Source organism: Pogona vitticeps, chromosome 4 (genome assembly GCF_051106095.1).
Source record: "Pogona vitticeps strain Pit_001003342236 chromosome 4, PviZW2.1, whole genome shotgun sequence".
Lineage (NCBI taxonomy): Eukaryota > Metazoa > Chordata > Lepidosauria > Squamata > Agamidae > Pogona > Pogona vitticeps.
The window spans coordinates 1,538,646-1,558,646 of record NC_135786.1 but is presented as its reverse complement, the minus strand read 5'-3'; the positions used below and the strand labels follow the sequence as shown (position 1 = coordinate 1,558,646).

The 20,001-nt window shown below is 49.6% G+C and overlaps 1 protein-coding gene across 1 annotated transcript in view; it reads right to left on the bottom strand.

Annotated features, from left to right (window-relative positions):
• CTNNBL1 (catenin beta like 1) overlaps positions 1–20,001 on the bottom strand; it is a 110,702-nt gene that overhangs the window by 40,208 nt on the left and 50,493 nt on the right. Inside the window, exons 8-11 of the mRNA XM_072996583.2 lie at positions 14,470–14,542; positions 14,093–14,151; positions 13,112–13,260; positions 1,435–1,616 (exon numbers count right to left, since the gene is read on the bottom strand). Of these exons, the coding sequence (XP_072852684.2) occupies positions 1,435–1,616; positions 13,112–13,260; positions 14,093–14,151; positions 14,470–14,542 (463 nt within the window). The remainder of the gene's footprint in view (positions 1–1,434; positions 1,617–13,111; positions 13,261–14,092; positions 14,152–14,469; positions 14,543–20,001) is intronic.

Sequence of the window (20,001 nt, the reverse complement as noted above, 5' to 3'; positions counted from 1 at the left end):
ACCGATTAATCCCGTAACAGGCCATTTTTGTTCCATTTTGGTTTTTTTCTGGTCTGTAAGTCAAATCTCAGGCTGCAAGTCAAACCTAAATTTTGCGGCCAGAGAAGTCTGTAACTCAAAAAGTCTGTAAGTCAAGCTGTCTGTAAGTCAAGGGTCCACTGTAACATACCAGCTGCACCGCTGCAGGTAGAACAGCTTCAGGCTCCTGAAGGAGCTTTCCTTGTCCTTGTAAGAGAAAAGCAGCTTGTCTACCTGAGCAGAGACAAACTAAGGGGAACCAAGGTCTACGACTCACACAGACCCACAAGCGCTTTCCAGATCCATAAAATGAAAGAGACAGCAGCTGCTGTGACAGAGGCTGGTGAACAACATCCAGGGCTTCCTCAAGATCAGAGAATCTTTTGCAAAAACAGCTTACCAACTTCGAATTTACTTTGAGAAACCCTTGGCGTTCCTGCGCAGGCGCAGGATAACCCATTTGTGTGCATTCACAGAGACCACTACGAAGAACCCAAGAGGATTCTGGCCCACGTCCCACTAGCCTTACAGAGATCGATTTGCAAAGACCCTTTAGCTGAAAGGGCAACCACCAGGCAGACGGGGGCCGACTTCCCCGGGGACTCACCGTGTCGCTTCCACAGTGGTTTGAGAAGACAGTGGCACAAGTGGGGGGTGATTTGCTGAACCAGGAAAAGGTCAGTGGGGGCATTTGTACACATATTGCGCTGACACGCAAGGCCCCTCATTTTCCCCCATGTAGTATTAGATATTTTGCAACACTTGCCGATATTCCTCCTTAATGACCAGTAAAGAGCTTGTCTTTGCTCTCACCCCATGAATGACTCGGATCACAGAAGGCTCGGCATTTCTTGCTTGCCATGGGATTTATTTATTTATTTTTCTGGTCAAAAGGAGGAAACAAGAAGACTGGAATACAACGCCGACTGGGTGGACGGGAACTCCGGATCCCTTTGCCAAAGCCTGGCCTCCCCTGGGGAGTGGCGGGTGTGTTAGAGGGAAACTAAAGAAGGAGGGAATGGCCCCTCCCCCCAAGTAGACCCCTTCTGCTACGCCTGATGTTCGCGTCACACTTGAGCGCGGGCGCCGGGAGAAGCGCAAGCTTTGGAGGTGACATTTGCGGTTGGCTCATTACTCTTTTCAAAGGAGTTTGGCATCAAAGAGACGGCTTCAAACGGCAGGCTCACATGTGCATATGCAAGAGCTAATTAACCACCATGCCAGGAGCTGGAGGAGGAGACGGGGCTGGAAGCAAGTCCCAGCCTCCGTGCAATAACCGACTAGGCAAATCTATCCACGCATCGCATACTGCTCTATTGGGGAAGGATATGTGGAGGCTTGGGTGGAGGAGAGATTCCTTCCTCCCCCCCCCCCCGGGAGGGTGGACAGGTGAGCATGGATTCAAGCCTTCCTTACCTTCATGCTCTTTTTCAGAGGTGCCAACCTTCTTGATTTTCTTCGGGGATTTCATGAAGAGAGGAAAGATGGTTCGGAGGCCAAGGATGTCAACGAATTTGTGGCAGTTGTCTGCCCCCTCGGGCCCAATCATGGCATGATCCAGGACTTTCAAGGCACTGCTCCGGGAGATCTTCTTTTCTCTGTTTGAGGAGACAAAACCCCAAAATGTTTGTTTCAGCGTACCAACAGGCCGTGTGTTTTATAATAATAATAACCTTAGAACTGCAAAGCTGGAAGGGACCCTATGGATTTTTGAGTTCAGCCCATCAAGGGCTGGGGAATCAAACTCTGAACCACTGGCTCCGCAGCCAGATGCTTAAACTGCTGAGCTGTCCAGCTGTTTTGTCTACTTTGCTTTGCAACTCCTAAACTGTCCCGTCCTCACACACAAGGATAAAGAATAACAACATTCTTCTCCTCACCAGTAAGAAAATAAGGCATTTCCTGGCACTCTGGACAGAGTTGTTGTAAAACTGCACAATGATGCCACTGGCCTGAAACAAGGTTGGCTGCTGCTTTATTTAAGACTCTGGCACCTCTCTGTGTGTGTGTGTGTGTGTGTTTTACTTCCCAATGAGGAAAAAATGCTGAGAGATTTTATGCATGCCACAGAGACCTTGAAAAGGTCCTGCTCTCAGTTTCTAAGGAATCCTTCATTCTTCATCAAGAATCAAGCAATCTGAACAGAATAAATCAATGAGAAGGAAGAATTTGCAAGCATTCTTTCTACCCCTAGCTTTGCCCTGCACAAGATTTTCTCTGCCAGCTGTTGTACGCGGCATGGGAAGACATACCAACAGCAGAGAGGAGCTTTAAGACTCAAGATGAGAATTTCTGGCATTCTCTGTTCCAACTCAGATGGCCTAAAGTTCATCCTTTCCTCTCTTTCTGTACTGACCACTGAAGAAGCTACCTCGACCACTCGCCCTCTGCAAGGCAACCATTAGTATATAAGAAATCTGCGAACTATCAGGAGGCAAGAACGCAAACTGCTCTCCAGGCCTCAGCCCAGCTCTGAAAGGGCTTTCACCCTGCACTCAGAATTAAACTACAGTGGTGCCTCACACAACGATGTTAATTGGTTCCAAAAAAATCAACGTTGTGTGAAACATCGTTCTGTGAAACACCATTTCTCATAGGAATGCATTGAAAACCGGTTAATCCGTTCCAATTGGAACGGATTGCCATCGTTCAGTGAAAATCCCCATAGGAAACATCACTGTGTGAAACAATGTTTCCTATATTGGAATGTATTGAAGCCGACTCAATACATTTCAATGCCTTTGCGAAGTCCTTTTTCGCTCCTGTAAAAGTGTCTTACAATGTTTGGAAGCTGTTTTAAATGATTGCAATGGTTAGTCCACCTCCTGAAACCTATGCAAACTGATTTTGGTGTTGTTCTGACTCTTCGTTAATTTATGATGATTTTTTGTTTTTTCCATTGGAAACCATTAGACAGACCATCCAATGGTTTCCAATGGAGAAAATTCAAAAAATCATCATAAATTAACGAAGTGTCAGAACAACACCAAAATCAGTTTGCATAGGTTTCAGGAGGTGGGCTAACCATTGCAATCATTTAAAACAGCGTCCAAACATTGTAAGACACTTTTACAGGAGCGAAAAGGGAGATCGTTGTGTGAAAATCCCCCATAGGAAACATCGCTGTGTGAGGCAGCAAATTTAACAGAAAAAGGCATCGTTGTGTGAATTCATCGTTGTGTGAGGCCCTCGTTGTGCGAGGCACCACTGTACATTTGTGCTGCTACCAACTGGGATGGCGCTTTCCATTTACATAGCATTGCACAACCTTTACTGCGTTCCTTTCCATGGGCCGGGTCACCAACAGTCCCTCTCTACATGGGAGGGAACCTGAAGTCAAGGGAATGACTGACAGGGCCATGTCTTAACAATTTGCAGGAGGCCAGAGGTGGGAGCCGTGTGTTCTCAACCTGGAGATCGCCAAGGCCAGCACCCCTCGGAGGAGGGGTGATGGGGCCTCTTTCTGTTACACAGCTGGATGCTGAAGGCCTCTTTTTGAGATAAGCCACGTCCCCATTTTAGACAAGCTACTTGTCCAAAGCCCAGGCCAGCTCCTGACACCTGCATCCCCAGGAGAAGGGGCTCCTACGGACACTAACTGTCCATTCCTGGGAAACGTTCCTGCTTCAGGCAGTCAGATGGCATTGAAAGATGTTCCGGAGGACTCCCTGTTGCTCTCCGGAGTTTCTGCACACAGGGCTCAGGTCTCCCCTCCTCTTATCATCGTAAAAAGCAAGAGGAATGTGCTGCCATGTGCATGTCAAGGAGGAAGAAAACACCCCCTATTCATAATCTTATCGATCTGCTAATAACGTTCCATATTTCTTGTGTGCCAGCTCAACACGTCTGTGCAAATAACCAGAAACAGGCAGGAAAAAGAGGAAATGATGTCAAGACATGAATCTATTTTATGTTTCCTTCTCAACTGCACTCTGTCCCGGAGGAGGGGAGAGGGAAGCCCTTTTATCAACACACACACACCCTTCCTGGGCCATGCCAGCAGCCTCTTCCTCTGTACAGGTTTACTTGAGGAGGAGCAAAGCAGCCTGGCACGACCAGAGGAAAGCGACCACCCGCTGGTTGCTCCCAGCGGGCACCACCTTCTTTTGAGCAGGAGGGAAACAAACGGCTTCCCCTCTCCATCTCCAGCAACTGGCCAGGAGCAGAGAAGGGTGGTTCGCCTTTCGGCCTGAAGGTTTCACTGAGGGGTCTTTGGGCCTTCCAGCGATCCTGGTCCACCCACACCTGGTGTCGATATCACCAAATCCCACAAATTAATTCTACCTGCTGGGAAGTCCTTTCTTTGGCTTGTCCCCACACCCATAGCTGTGGGTGATTCTACTCACTCTTGCCGTGTCTTCCACACTTTGTGTAATGACACAACTTTTGCAATCTTGCCCCTATGCCCATGACCAAAATCCCTAACATTTTCGCCTTTCACTGCAAGCAGGGTGGCTGGGACCAGCCTCCCAAGTCCTTCTTGGGGCTTCCATCTGACCCGTCCTTCCTGCACTCTACGTGCCATTCCAGGACAGGCTGTTCCTTAGGTACACAGTTTTGGTCATGGCGATGGGACATGTAGTCAGAGAAATGTAAGACGGAGTCAGACAGGTTCTGTGTGAAGGGGAATTGAGAGACATTGGAATGTGTTTTTCTAAGTACCATGAGAGTGTTTTTCTGAAGATTGGCACAGCCTGGATCGAGATAAAAGCTGAAGGTCAGACAGAGGCCGGGGGAAGAATCAACATTCTGAGCTAACTGGAGAAGAGATAAAACACCTCCACTCTCATGAGAATTAAGGAGGAATGTGTTACAGCCCCTTGAGGCTAATTGATTAACCGCCAGAAGAAGGGAGGAGTTAGAGAGTGTAGAAAATGGATGATGGGTTATGTGGAAGTGGTTCAGTTAAGTCTTGTTCCGGAATTTGATTCCATGATGCTGGTTTGAGCATGTGACTCAAAGGAGAGAGGAGGTAAGTAAAAGGAAAGAAGGAGGTGGGGCTAGCCCACCTCAGCCCAGCTTAGTAGTGTTTATTATTTTAATGGGAAATAGTTATTTTATTTAACTGTAATGATCTCTGAATATGCTCTTTATGCTAAATCTTGTGCAATATAAACTGATTTCCAATGAAACTCTATTTTTCTAATAAAAATTAATTATAAGAGTGCTATCCTCTGAAGATGCCGGCCACAGAGACTGGCAAAATGTTAGGAAGAACAACCTTCAGAACACGGACAAAGAGCCCGAAAAACCCACAACAACCAATTATAAATATTCTTACAAAAGGACTGTTCTCTTGAACAGCAGGGTCTGGCTAAATCCAGGAGGTGGAGAGGGCCACCAACTAGCTATCTTTAAGAGTCCTACTTAACTGAGCTGTTGTGAGTTCTAAGGAATCACAAAGCCCATGTGTCTGTATTTGCAAAGTATTGGGTAAAAGTAAAGTGTTCTTTTTAAGGTCAGACTTGTTCAAAGTGCTTACGCGATGGACTGCTGAGGTCTTGGGACTTGCCCCAGCACAAAGGTGTTAGGTCAGTGGTCTGTGGAACTCTCTGACCAAGTGCTAAGCGCTACTTAGGGAGCCCTGGGACACCACAGTTTTCACATGCACTGCTTTCCAGGGACTTCTTTCACATAGACTTCTGCCGGTTTCCTTTTCATGGAAAGAGCTGAGCTAGCTCTACCCCACATTTGCTTTGGCCTACAAACGCAGGATGCTAGTTAGCAAACCGACCAGGATTTTCCGCTTCTTTGCCACGGCAGCAGCTGCCATCATCAGGTGCGGCCGGGAACAAATCGGCCATCCGTATGAAATGGTGCTGCAGAGTGCCACTGCGGACGGGCGTTTGTAATCCGTGCCAACGGAACGATGCAAAAAAAAAAAAAAAAAAAAAAAAAAAAAAAGCAGACATTTGATATAAGGCACAGTTTCATTCAGCAAAACATAACTCTCAATTTGTTCCAGAAGACATCTCGTTTCGGGGAGACTGTGTTCCGAAGCACCCACAGAGAGAACAGGCATTGGGATGCATGAAGTGGAACATAAGCCGATGAGAGGAAGAGGAGGAGGAGGAGGAGGAGGAGGAGGAGAGAGGAAAGAACAAAGGCTGGCAGGCTCTTCTGAGTCGCCACCGATCCCCCTCCAATGCAATGGGAAGCCTGAAGGGGCAGCCCAGCCTGGCACAGAGACCCCGGCCAGGTAGGATCAGTTCCTTCGCTTGCCTGTCTCACGACCCCAAGCCCAGAAGTCTCTTGGCCAAGGCAGAAACAAAGATCAGATCACACAGCTATTCCTGAATGGAAGGAAGGAGGACTTAAGGGCAGGGAAATCAAGGTTATAGAAGGTATGAAGGATGCATTCTGATGCACCAAGACAGCTGTTTTTTTAAAAAAGGAATGCAGTCCCTTGAATAAAGTCCTCCCTTCACAGGGTGCAACATTAGCTGCACTTGGATGACCCCAGGCTGCCTGTCTTGCCCCCCCCCCCCCCAGTGATGTGGAGCTCCGGCTCACGGAGTGGGTGTCTCTACCCAAGCCTATGTCTGCGGAAGCAGCTCAGAGAAAAGTGGGTGGGAAGTCGGGTCCAGGTCTACTGGGAGGTGGCGGACACCTCTCTCCAGCCGTTTGGTGAGCGTTTCTGACTCCTGGTTGTTCAACACGGCCCACAGTGACACCATCGTTTCCGCTTAAAGTCAGAAGGTGAGAAGGAAAGGAAAAGAAGCAGGTTTTTGTGTGAAAAGCCTGAGATGCATTCGGTTTCTCATACTGGAAACGGATTCCAGCCTGTGGTCCGGGGCTCTTTGACTCTAGGGCTTTCTGGTGGATCTAGGGTTGGGTTGGGTTTTATTTCGCTTTGCTTTTGCTCTGTTTTGCGTTTCTTGTTGAAATGCTTGACAGAAATGCACATGCTGTGATGAGCAATTACTCTCTCTCTCTCTCTCAATCTCCCTCTCTCCCTTCCTCACTTCCAACTGCCCTTCACCTCAGGAGTCCAGATGCTAAGAGGCTAAAAAACCAAGTTCAGGTTCTGGTTGGAGAACCTGAGAACTCTTTTCCCGGGGAAGTAATTGCATATTGATTAGCATCCAGGCAGGAAGAGGCAGGAAGCTGATCTTATTTGGAATATTCATTGGGTCTAAGTTCAGGCGAGTGGAGATCAATAGCTGTTGGACTGGACTGTCTCAAGCTGATTTTACTTGAAATATTTATTCTACCAGAGGGCAAGCCGTTCATCTTACTCTCGCCGTGGGCATGTGGAGGACTCCCTTGGGTGAGAACTAATGCAGAGAGATCCATGCTTGAGAGCCTCCCTAAATGAAGACTGACTCGGGCTTTGACAAGGCAGGGGAGCCTCCTGACTGCACCTCCACCTTCCTGGGGGTGGGGTGGGGGCTGGCGATGAGCCCAAAGCGCCCCCCTCAGGCTCCAGAGGCCTTCTGCTCTTGTGACTGAGCTAGGGCTGGAGCGCAGAAAGAGAGGAAGGCTCACCTGCGACCCAGGGCCAGCTGGACCGCTAGACAGATTACGAAAGACACCTTGTGCTTGCAGAGAGGACGACAGTTCAGGACGACGGAGGGGACCACGAGGGATACTCAGTCGGAGGTGTCCCTAGCAATTTCAAGGTGCCTGCTATGCCCCCTGCAACTAAGCTTCAAGGGCAGACCCGCTGTGGCAGCCAAAACCACTACGGAGGCGTGAATGACAGACCTCCCCACTCCTCCAGTCAGATTACTTTGCTGATTCCACCGATCCATGACTCAAGGAGCATCTATCACGGAGGGACAAACCATGTGGGCAAGGCGGGTTCCTTATGCTACCACCGTATCCCCCAAGGAACATGTAACCCTTTTAATACTATGGGCCGATGCAAGCCTTTGTGGCAATTATCTTAGCTGAGCACAGCAAGCCAGTCAGGTGAGTCTACAGGATGCTCCCGGTAAAATATTTCACAGGAAAATAGACTCAGGATGTAGGTTTGCTGAAGGTCAACGAGGAGGCATCTTTATGGCCTGTCCTCCTTTCCACAAAAAAATGGAACAAAGAACTAGACTGCTTCCTTGAAGAGGGAAGGGACTCCATGAAGACATTAACCCACTTACTTTCAAATGTCAGGACAGGCAGGAAGCCCAGGTCCACCGCCCGACTACCTTTAGACACCCCCATCCCTTGTTCCCTGCAACTGGAAATAAATAATTGTTGATCTAAAACCTGAGACATGAGACACACGAAAGAAAGCCACACTATCTCCCAAATGGAAGCTAGCTTTTTCACCAAACACAGGCAAGCCTGCATTGGAACAAACAGTCTTTTTTTCCACTTAAAGTAGCACAGTTTCTAGTCAGAGAATCGGCACTTCGTCTAGGAAACCTCTCAGAAAAGCTAAGCCACGTCCGCTGCCATGCCTCTGCAAGGAGTCTGACAACCCCTCAGTAGGGGGGAGAGAAAGCCCCAAGGACTCTCAACAGACGACTCGTGAAAATCCAAAGAGAAAGGCCACAAAAGCCAGGGCAGGGGGAAGGTTGATTCAGCTGAAGAACATCGCCCTTGGGTGTTTGCAGAAGGGCGCCTGATAAGAGCTGGCACCAGGATACGGTTCTGTTAGCTGGGTAAACACAGCATGGATCTGCTAATAAGAAGGAACTTTCAGAAGAGACACAGTCATTTTTAGCATCCTAGGAGCTGATGTGTCATGGAAACAAGAGAAGCGACACAAGATTTGGGGCTGCAGGTGCACCGCACGGCCCTCCGCGCCCAGACGGTCCTTCCTTCTGTGGGCCTGGCCCATCGACAGCCCTCCTCACCCAGGCCAGTGGCTTCTCTGCGTGGCGCCCCCACCACCACCACCACTGAACCCCTTTCCATGTTGTCCATTGTCATAGGTACCCCCCTCCTGCACCCAAAAGCCAAGCCACGTGGCTCTCCCTGCTCCTGCCCTCGGGCCTCAACCCCAAGAGAGGAAGGAGGAGAGGAGCACCACGTCTCCTGCCAGTGATCTGATGGAACCTGACCACAAAGTTGGCACTCCCTGCAAAACAAACTCAGGAGGGGTCACCCCACCCCACCCCTTGGGCAAGCGGCCGGAGCCCCTAGGCTGGGAGGAAATGGATCGGTGGCAGGAGAAGGAGTTTCACTGGATTCCTAAGCCTCTAATTAGAAAGCCATCAATACGCAACTGAACTTGATTCTTTTAAACCTCCCGCTGCAAACTGCCCAGGAAATATTCATGACTGGGCAATATAGACATATCTCCCCCCCCCCAAAAAAAAAAATCTTCTGGCATCGCCATGTATCAGCCAGCATTCCAATAAAAACCCCAGCACAGATTACCACGGATGGCCTCTTTGCCAGACAGCCATTGCTCCTGACGCCTCCTACCGACAGTCCAAGAGGTTTAGAATCTGGACCCACAGGGGCATGGCTGTCCTAGTTGCCAAGGGAATGTCATGGCAGGAGAATCAGGTCACGGCGGGGATCCATGACACCTGCAGCCCCCTCAGAAGAGTTTCAGCATCCAAAGTGCATCAGGGCGGCCCAGGGTCTTGCTAAGAACGTCTCCCACCTGCCTGTTCTCTTAAACCAATTCTGACAAGATTATGAGGCATAAGAAGTACCGCTCCGTATGCAGAGTGACCTCAAATGACCTGCACCGAGGGCTGGTTGCTTCTGGGGCCCCGTTCCAGGTGCGAGTTCAACCACCAATGCCCTCGAGAGCACATGGTGGAGAAATCAAAAAGGTCAGCTCTCTCTCACTGTGAACCTGCCCAACCATCAAGATCTCTGGGGAAGGCCTGCTTGGGGGTACTATCCCATGTTGAGAGAGGGCTGCCTCCTGGGCTACCCCCAGACCATGGGATATGTACCTTCCCCCCCCCCCCCCGGACAGTTACTCCTTTCCTGGCTTTAGAAAGGGTGAGGCATGTTCTCATCCGGGCCTTTTAAAGGTTTTTGATTGCTGCTGTTCATGATGCTGACTTGAAACTGGATGAGTAAGGAAGGCTGTTTTAAGAGCCTCGTGGCGCAGTGGTTAAAACGCTGTACTGCAGCTAAAACTGTGCTCACGACCTGGGGTTCAAATCCCAGGTAGCCGGCTCAAGGTTGACTCAGCCTTCTATCCTTCTGAGATCGGTCAACTGAATACCCAAACTCACTGCGGGTGGTGGAACAATGTGTAGTCCGCCTAATTAATCTGAAAACTGCCCAGCGAGTGCTTTAAGCACCATGGGGTGGTATATAAGCAGCATGCTTTGCTTGTTTGTTTTTCTTTCTTTCTTTCTTTCTTTCTTTCTTTCTTTCTTTCTTTTCTTTTCTTTCTTTTTTTTTTGCATTTGTCTCAATGGGCTTATATAGTCTTATTTATTTAATTCCAAATGAAGACCGAGGGGTGAAAACTGCTCCATCAGGATAATTAAGACCCATTTCCCACAGTGCAGATGATCCCAAGTGGGTTTGGGAGAGCAAGAGGGAAGGGAACGGTTTAGCAAAGTTTTTTAGCAACTGACAGAGCATCAAGAGGGGAGTAGGTGGATGGGAGAGGAAGGTGTTCCATGGATTGGAGGTCCACTAAGGAGGATCTCTTGCTCCCTGTCTCTCCCAAGCGTACCTGGGCCAAAGGTGAGACGTGATGTAAAGCTTCCTCAGAGAATCCCAGGGAACAGAGAGGGACTGGTGGTCAAAGACACATCTCAACCAGCGCCAACTGACAGGAGGCTCACAAGATGGCACCCTGCTCGCTCCCACCCTGTCTCTCCTGTTGCCAGAGGTTCTGAGATCAAGCTGTTCAGCCCCAGTTCCCACACTCTCGACTGGGGCCTTCAGCAGACATCACCGGCGCACCCCGCACGGTGATTACTTCGACCATTTAACACCCCCTTCAACAGAGATGGGAGAGATTATAAGACTGGGTTAGCAGTTCAATTAACTATGAGTGGCTCCTCTCTTTCTCTACCAGAGTCCTCTCGCCGTTAACCAAACGTTAAGTCTTTCCTCTTCTTTTTTCTCACGACTGCTCCAGATGATCTGATACACTCAGCCCAGATTATGTTCATGCATGCCGAAGACCGCACCGCAACTACTCACAGACCACCACCACCCATGCATAGCAGACAAAGGGAAAGAAGCAAAGCCTGGCTGTTCTTTACTCCAAGGCCTTGCCTACTTATGAGGAAGAGGGACACCTCGCCCTGTTTTCTGAAAAGCGGGAGCAGCATCAGCCGGAGCAACAGATGGGACTGCTGATTTATTCACTCTGTGTCCTTCAGAGCTCCTTTTATAACACGGCTACGGCCAAGGAAACATTTTCCCCTTGTCAGTGTTTGCCAGCTGGGGCCAAGGAAGGGAAGGATGGCAAACCACCCAGCAGGAAACACAAAACACCAGCCCTACCACCAGCAGCAGCAAAGGGGGATGGAGAGCAGCTTTCACAGTTATTAACATGCAGGGCCCCACCCATGCGGTCGGAGGAGGACTCCAGGTAATTAGTTCTGCAAGGTGGGCTGACCCGTTTAGCGGTCAGAGGAGGAAAGGAGAAGAAAACCCACCCAAGCAGCCGGGCGGCCGGGGAGGGGGAGCCTCCCTCCCTCTTGTCCAGGGTTTCAGAGCTTTGGAGCTTTGCTTTAATTAGCCTAAAGAAAACTCTTTACTCCTATCTGAATAATCCATGTTTCTCATTATTTATTCAGCTCCCTGCGGCTGCGAACAGTCAGGCTTTAGCCTGCCGAAACGTATCGTCTCTTGCCGGCACTCGCCAGCCGCCTCACCGTGCGGCTCAGCGCGGACAAGGAAAGCCATAAGGCTTTCCCAGGGGAGGGGAGGAGTGGGATGGGGGAGCCGTGGCCAGGCGCGTGTCCAGGGATCCAGATGAAAGGCTAGGTGGACACGCACCCTTTTAACTGAACCAGGAGGTGTCGGTTGGTGGGCCGGGGACTGTTTGGTGTCTCCGAAACAGGCTTCCAGCTGGCCAAGAAAAAAACCGGCCAAGGACAAGGATGTCGTGGCCCCACTGAAACCTGGGGAAATTTGCTTCTAGAACTGAGTTGCCACAAGCCCTTCTGGGTATGCCAGTCACTTACAAGCCTGGGGTCAGCTCCCGTGGCCCGTTGAGTCTTCGCAGAACTGGGGCGGGTGGGGCAATGGAGACTGAACACCGACAAGGGACTGCCTCCAGGTGGCCTGGCTTGCCAGAAGGCTTTACGAACCTCCATGAGCTGGGAGCAAAACCACGTGACCCACAAAACCACGTGACCCACACGTCACACCAGGGTCCCAGCAAGACAGAGGAAGAACAGAGACTCTCAGGCACATGAGCAGAGACGGGCACACACTGGGGTTCAACGCCTCAGCTTGTTTCGCTGGATCAGGCCCACAGGTCTTGCGTGGCAGGCAGCCTTGGATTCTGCACCCCACCTCCTCCCGTGGGTGCCCCTGTTAGAAGCGGGACCGTGGCCTTCCCTGCCCTGCCTCCTCCTCCTCTGAGCCCATGGGAGGAGGCGGGCGCAGCATCTGTGGACAACCGGAGCAGTTGTGAGCTCGATCCGGCGAATTTTGGGGAACCAGAGTAAAATGCCCATCGCGACATGCGGGTTCTGCCAATGCTGACTCAAGCACATGGAGCAGATTGGCCCACTTGTTCCCCAAACCAAAATGCAAAAATAGATTTGGGTGTGGGATGGTAACCTTACACTATGAAGACCCAATCCAAGAGAGAGAGAGAGAGAGAGAGAAAGAGAGAGAGAGAGAGAGGGAGGGAGGGATATCCCATCGTTTTATCACCCAGAGGACCAGCTCTTGGAAGGTGGAGCACAAGCCGCGCAATGGTGCCATTTCCTTGTAAAGCCCACTCCCACCCCCAACATTTCCACGAGAGGCTACCTCTGCCTAGCTGACTTCACCACTATGGATCACTTTGAGCAGGCCGCCGGATAGAGATAAAGACTCTGCTCCCAACACCAGAGACGACCCTCACACACACACCCCAGATCTTGGCCATAGAAGAAAAGTGTTAGCAGTCAAGCCACAAAGAAGAAGACACTTCCTGCCCTCTCCAGCCCCCACCCTGTGCCTGGTTTTACGGCTCCTCCACCCGGCCCGTCTTCACCTGAGCATAAGGTTCATCAGCTGCAGCCCCTCGCCTTTCAGGAAGCGGTCCCGGTTGGAGCTCAACATCAGGGAAGAGCACAGGGAATCAAAGAGGTTCTCCATCATCTCCTGCTCCTCTGCTGTGCTCGGGTTATGGCGCTTGAAAACCTGCAAGGAGAGGAGACCCATGGACATCACGGCCTGCCTCGCCAAGGCACCCTCCTGCTCTTCCGGGTTCCTGGGCGAGGCGCCTTGAGAACTGCAGATCAGCACCTTTTTCCTCCTCTTTTTCTCTGTGAGAAGGGAAACTTGTTAGATCCAAGGTCACCGCATGCACATGAACCTTCACTGGCTCCAGGACAGCCTAGACGTCGGCTGAGCAGCCAAGCCAAGTCTTGCCAGTTCTCAAGACGGAAGGGGCCCGTTACGGCTGGCCTCTGAGGCCGCTCCGCGCTCCAGGGCCCAAAGCCACTGCTCAGGATTGTGCGATGCGCGTCAGGAAAGGAAACGCACATCGGGGATTTCTAAGCATCCACCTCAGGCCCCGCCGGCCGTCCAAATCCACAGCCTGAGGGCGACGGAAAAGCTTCCTCCCTCGGGCACGAGCCATGGCTGAGCATTTTGCTGGGAGGGCCACAGGGTCCCTGCGGAGCTGGTGTTACGGTCAACCTCTCTTTCCTGCTGTGGGCAGAGTGAGAGGGCAGGACACACACACCCCTGCTCTACACTCCCCCATGCTGCTCTTCTGGAGCCACAAAACGTGGGAGCAGCGTGTCACCCTTGAGGACTCCGAAGCCTGGGAACAGACAGGTGACATGTGGCAACGTGTTTCCCGGGGCGCCGTGCTTCCACTTCACCGCTGGTGTTAAGCACCTGCTTCTCTTGTCAGTCTTGAAGCTTGGCGCCCCGACCCCCTCCTCCCTCCCCTCGGCCCCCACAACTCTGAAGCCCAGCTCTGGGGCTCTCTGGGGGCACACGAGGCGGCAGCAGGATTACTCACCGATAACTGCTGAAGCAGCACATCGATCCCATCCAGCTCCCCCAGCAATTCCCGGTTGTCTACAGGAAGGAGGGAGGAAAAATGAAGCCAACTGTCAGATTTTACAGCCATCTAACACTGATATACCAGCAAACAAAATCAATATGGCTTGACAGAGCACAAAGGCTGCGGCATGATGGAAAGAGGAAGAGACCGGCAGAGAGAGAGAGAGAGAGAGAGAGACAAGAGTGCACAGGCAAGGCAGGCTGAAGGCAGGAGGGAGGCAGACAGGTTTTTAAAAAAGGACCCTGAGCAAGAGGTGGAAGGAGGTCAGGCTCTGAACCAAGCCGGCCACTCAGCCCCGCAGGCACCTTCGGCGGAGGAAGGGGAGAGCTCACCATCCTTGTTCTGGAGGAGGATAGCCAGCACCTCGCTGCAGTACAGCTTGTTGGCGTCAAAAGGCATCTTGGCCTAGGGGAGAAAGAAGAGCACCGCGGTTAAAGCTGTCCGAGATGAGGGCCGCCGACTTGCGACAACGGTGGGAGAAGGAAGGGGCTCCGGCATCGGGCGGCTTCTGCCGAGCACCGGCGTTCGGCCAGGCCTTTTCTGGCCAAGGAACAGGAAGCAATGGCCCTTGGCTCATCGACAACCCCACCCCTCCTTGCAGAGTGAGGAAGTTACTCTTTCGGACTACAACTCCCAGGATCCACTCCTCACCTAAGCTCTCTGGTTCTTGTCAAAAATTCTTAACTTGGATCTGAGCTCAGTGGAAGGTGGAGCATTTGGACACTTGAGAGGGCGGGACCCGAAGCAATGGATTCAAAAATCGTAGAATCGTCATAGGGTTGGAAGGGACCTGGGAGGTCTTCTAGACCAACCCTCTGCCCAAGGCAGGAGACCTCAGACCCTCCCGGACCTCAGACCATGCCGGACAGAGATGGCTGTCCCATCTTTTCTTGAAAAACCTCCAGCGATGGGGCACCCGCTGCATCGAGAGGCAAACTGCTCAAGAAAGAAGACTGGGAAGAACGTCCTGAGAACCGTTAAGAACCGTTAAGAAAGAGGAAAAAAACCACCTCAAAAGGGGGCAGAGGGAAGGTTTTTAGGCCAGGGCTGGACAATTTAGCTGCAGATCCCCTGCTCTGTCAACTTACAAAAGCATCTGCAAATATTTCTAAAAGGCACGACAGTTGGAATGCACACTCTCTTGCTTGTAACCTATTTAAATATGGAAACTGTTTTGTGAGGAACTGCAGGGCTTTCCCCTTCCTTACTGTTTTAAGAGCCGAAGGAACAGCTCCCTGTGTGGGAAGGGGGTGGGCGGTGGGAATGGAAAAGCCGCATAAACCAGCAGCCAAGGGCCACCATCAGCAGGTAGAGATGTTGGATTTGCAGGCAGAATCTTGGAAAAGTGGGTGGATTTGTCCTTAGCTTCTAATGTCAAGGAACAGAGATGTATGTACAGCTTCAACCTGTTCTTATAAAACAGCAAGTGCAACACCCATGTCTCTCACAAAGAAGAGGTAGGACATGTGTGTGTGTGTGGGGGGGGGTAATGTTTACTTTGACTCTGATTCTGGGCTGGGAGAAGAGAAAGGTGGCATATAAAACTAACTAACTAACTAACTAACTAACTAACTAACTAACTAACTAACTAACTAACTAACTAACTAGCTAGCTAGCTACTGTAGCTAGCTAACTCACTCACTCACTCACTCACTCACTCACTCACTCACTCACTCACTCACTCGTTGGCTCAGTTCAAAGTGTTGTTGCTGACCTCCAGAGCCCTAAAAAAACAACTAGGGACCAGAATGTCAGAAGAACCAGGTTCTTACACCTACATGTGACCACCAATAACCCGTGTTTTCTGCTAAAGCCCTGCTTTGCTGCTCTCCGCTGCCAGATAGAAGGTCTCCAAATGCCAGCGATGGCACTTTCTTAGCCTTATTGCCTAAAACTCCGGGGAATATTCCAAGATGGCTTTGTGCAAACACTGCCTTTCAAGTCTCTTAGACTGTCCTGACACTCATTTGTTTCCTTGCCCATCTTATTCACTGTTGGCCTCTGATAGCCAGCTGCCTGGAAAATTTCACCCAAAGGCCGGGTGCAAAGGGTAAGAGCAGAGGACCTCGGATGCTAGTTAACCTGGAGTTGTTGTTGTTGTTTAGTTGTTAAGCCGTGTCTGACTCTTCGTGACCCCATGGACCAGAGCACACCAGGCCCTTCTATCTTCCACTGCCTCCCGGAGTTGGGTCAAATTCATGCTGGTCGCTTCAGTGACACTATCCAGCCATCTCGTCCTCTGTCGTCCCCTTATTTTTATTTATTTATTTATTTATTTATTTACAATATTTTTTAGCCGCACCATTGCCAGTGGCCTTCTCCTCTTGCCTTCACTCTTTCCCAACATCAACGTCTTTTCCACGGAGTCTTCTCTTCTCATGAGATGGCCAAAGTATTGGAGCCTCAGCTTCAGGATCTGTCCTTCCAGTGAGCACTCAGGGTTGATTTCCTTCAGAATGGACAGGTTTGTTCTCCTTGCAGTCCAGGGGACTCTCAAGAGTCCAGCCTTTTGCATGATATATTCCGCATATAAGTTAAATAAGCAGGGGGACAATATACAACCTTGCCGTACTCCTTTCCCAATTTTGAACCAATCAGTTGTTCCATATCCAGTTCTAACTGTTGCTTCCTGTCCCACATATAGATTTCTCAGGAGATACATAAGTGGTCAGGCACTCCCATTTCTTTAAGAACTTGCCATAGTTTGCTGTGGTCCACACAGTCAAAGGCTTTTGCGTAGTCAATGAAGCAATGGTAGATATTTGTATGGAACTCTCTGGCTTTCTCCATAATCCAGTGCATGTTAGCAATTCAATCTCTAGTTCCTCTGCCTCTTCGAAATCCAGCTTGTACTTCTGGAAGTTCTCGGTCCACATACTGCTGAACCCTACCTTGTAGGATTGTGAGCATAACCTTGCTAGTGTGTGAAGTGAGTGCAATTGTACAGTAGTTGGAGCATTCTTTGGCACTGCCCTTCTTTGGGATTGGGATGTAGACTGATCAGTCCTCTGGCCACTGCTAAGTTTTCCAAACATGCTGGCATATAGAGTGTAACACCTTAACAGCATCATCTTTTAAGATTTTAAATAGTTCCACTGGAATGCCATCACCTCTACTGGCCTTGTTGTTAGCCAAGCTTTCTAAGGCCCACTTGACTTCACTCTCCAGGATGTCTGACTCAAGATCAGCAACCGCACTATCTGGATTCTCCGGGATATCCAGATCTTTCTGGCATAATTCCTCTTCTTGATGTCTTCTGCTTCTCTCCCATTTTTGTCTTTTATCATGTCCATCTTTGCACAAAATGTTCTTCTAATATCTCCAATTTTCCTGAACAGATCTCTGGTTTTTCTATTTCTATTCTTTTCCTCTCTTTCTTTGCATTGTTCATTTAAGAAGGCCCTCTTGTCTCTCCTTGCTATTCTTTGGAAGTCTGCATTTAGTTTTCTGTAACTTTCCCTGTCTCCCTTGCATTTTGCTTCCCTTCTCCTCTCTGCTATTTCTAAGGCCTCGTTGGACAGCCACTTTGCTTTCTTGCATTTCCTTTTCTTTGGGATGGTTTTTGTTGCTGCCTCCTGTACAATGTTACGAGCCTCTATCCAAAGTTCTTTAGGCATTCTGTCCGCCAAATCTAGTTCCTTAAATCTGTTCTTCACTTCCACTGTGTATTCATAAGGGAATTGGTTTAAATTATATCTGACTAGCCCAGTGGTTTTTCCTACACTCTTCAGTTTAAGCTTGAATTTTGCTATGAGAAGCTGATGATCAGAGCCACAATCAGCTCCAGGTCTTGTTTTTGCTGACTGTATTGAGCTCCTCCATCTTTGGCTGCAGAGAATATAATCAATCTGATTATGATATTGCCCACCTGGTGATGTACAAGTGTAGAGTCACCTTTTCTGTTGTTGGAAAAGAGTGTTTGTGATGACCAGCTTGTTCTCTTGACAAAACTCTATTAGCCTTTGCCCTGCTTCATTTTGAACTCCAAGGCCAAATTTATCTGTTGTTCTTTTCATCTCTTGACTCCCTACTTTAGCATTCCAATCCCCTATAATAAGAAGAACATCTTTCCTTGGTGTCAGTTCTAGAAAGTGTTGCAATTTTTCATAGAATTGGTCAATTTCAGCCTGTTCAGCATCGGCGGTTGGTGCATAAACTTGGATTACTGTGATGTTGAAAGGTCTGCCTTGGATTCGTATTGAAATCATTCTATCATTTTTGAGATTGTATCCCATTACAGCTTTCCCACTCTTTTGTTGACTATGAGGGCTACTCCATTTCTTCTACGGGATTCTTGTCCACAATACTAGATATGATAATCATTCCCATCCATTTTAGTTCACTGACACCCGGGATGTCAATGTTTATTCTTGCCATCTCCTGTTTGACCACATCCAGCTTACCAAGGTTCATAGATCTTACATTCCAGGTTCCTATGCAGTATTTTTCTTTGCAGCATCGGACTTTCCTTTCACTTCCAGGTACGTCCGCAGCTGAACGTCCTTTTGGCTTTGGCCCAACCACTTCATTAGCTCTGGAGCTACTTGTCCTTGTTCTCCGCTCTTCCTCAGTAGCATGTTGGACACCTTTCGACCTGAGGGGCCCATCTTCCAGCGTCATATCTTTTAGCCTTTTGTTTCTGTCCATGAAGTTTTCTTGGCAAAGATACTGGAGTGGCTTGCCAATTCCTACTCCAGGTGGATTGCGTTTAGTCGGAACTCTCCACTATGACCTGTCCGTCTTGGGTGTCCCTGCACGGCATAGCCCATAGCTTCTCTGAGTTACTCAAGCCCCTTCGCCACGACAAAGCAGCAATCCGTGAAAGGCCACTAAGGGTGACTTGCTCGACCTGCAGGATCAAATCATGCCAAGACCAGGGTTGGCTTATAATTCAGCAACTAATTCAAGGAATCTATATCTTTTGGAACTAATGGCTTCCTACCTACAGAGAAAAAGGTTGCATACCAATAAAACAAAACAAACAAGCGACTCTATCAACTGGATTTAGGCCTCCAGGTTCCTGTTGTTTCACTTTGGTAGCAGACCAGGAATAGGACGCCAAGTCCTCGCATTTTATGGTAAATCATCTGAAGAGACAGTCTTCAAGGGCAGGCAGTCCAGGAGAAAGGCTTCCAGGCTACAGGAAGAGGCAGTCCAAAGCAGGCACTACACCTTCTGCAACACCACTTGACCTAACAAGCAACACACACAGCATGCCTGACATCCGCAGGCAGCGTCCTGAAAGATCCCAGCTTTCAGTTTGAGGGCAAAAAAAAAAAACTGACAAAGCTCAGGGCCCTTACAGATGGCAAGACCAGGATGTCTTGGCTAGTGAAATGAAAAGTGATGGAGGGACGGCTGATGCTTACCCCCCCCCCCCCACAATGGTGTGACATTCCAGGAATCAAGCAGAGATGGAGCTAATGGCTCCTCGCACTTTTCCAGAGCTGGCTGAGACAAAATGAATTATGCAAAGTAGCCAGATATGCAAATTTGCATGCTTTAAAGTAAATGAAACATAGTAAAAAAATAATAATAATACTACAAGGAAAAGAAAAGGCTGAGGATTAAAACATTAAACAGTGTGCCTGCAGTCCTTTCCGTTCAGTGCGTTCTCTGTTCAACACACAGCGTGATGCAGGGACATTTCCCACCCTCGAATCACCACAGTAACGGGGGGGGGGGGGGGGAAGGAATCCATCACCAGGAATATCTCCCAAGCAAGTCTCTTTGAAATGAATGGGAGCTGCACAAAAAGGTTAAGAGGAAACAAGCTGGTTGCAAAAAATTGCTTATCTCAGCCTTATCCTGGGGATTTGTTTCTCTCTCCACCTGCCCCACTTTATCAACAGGGGAGGGCTGAG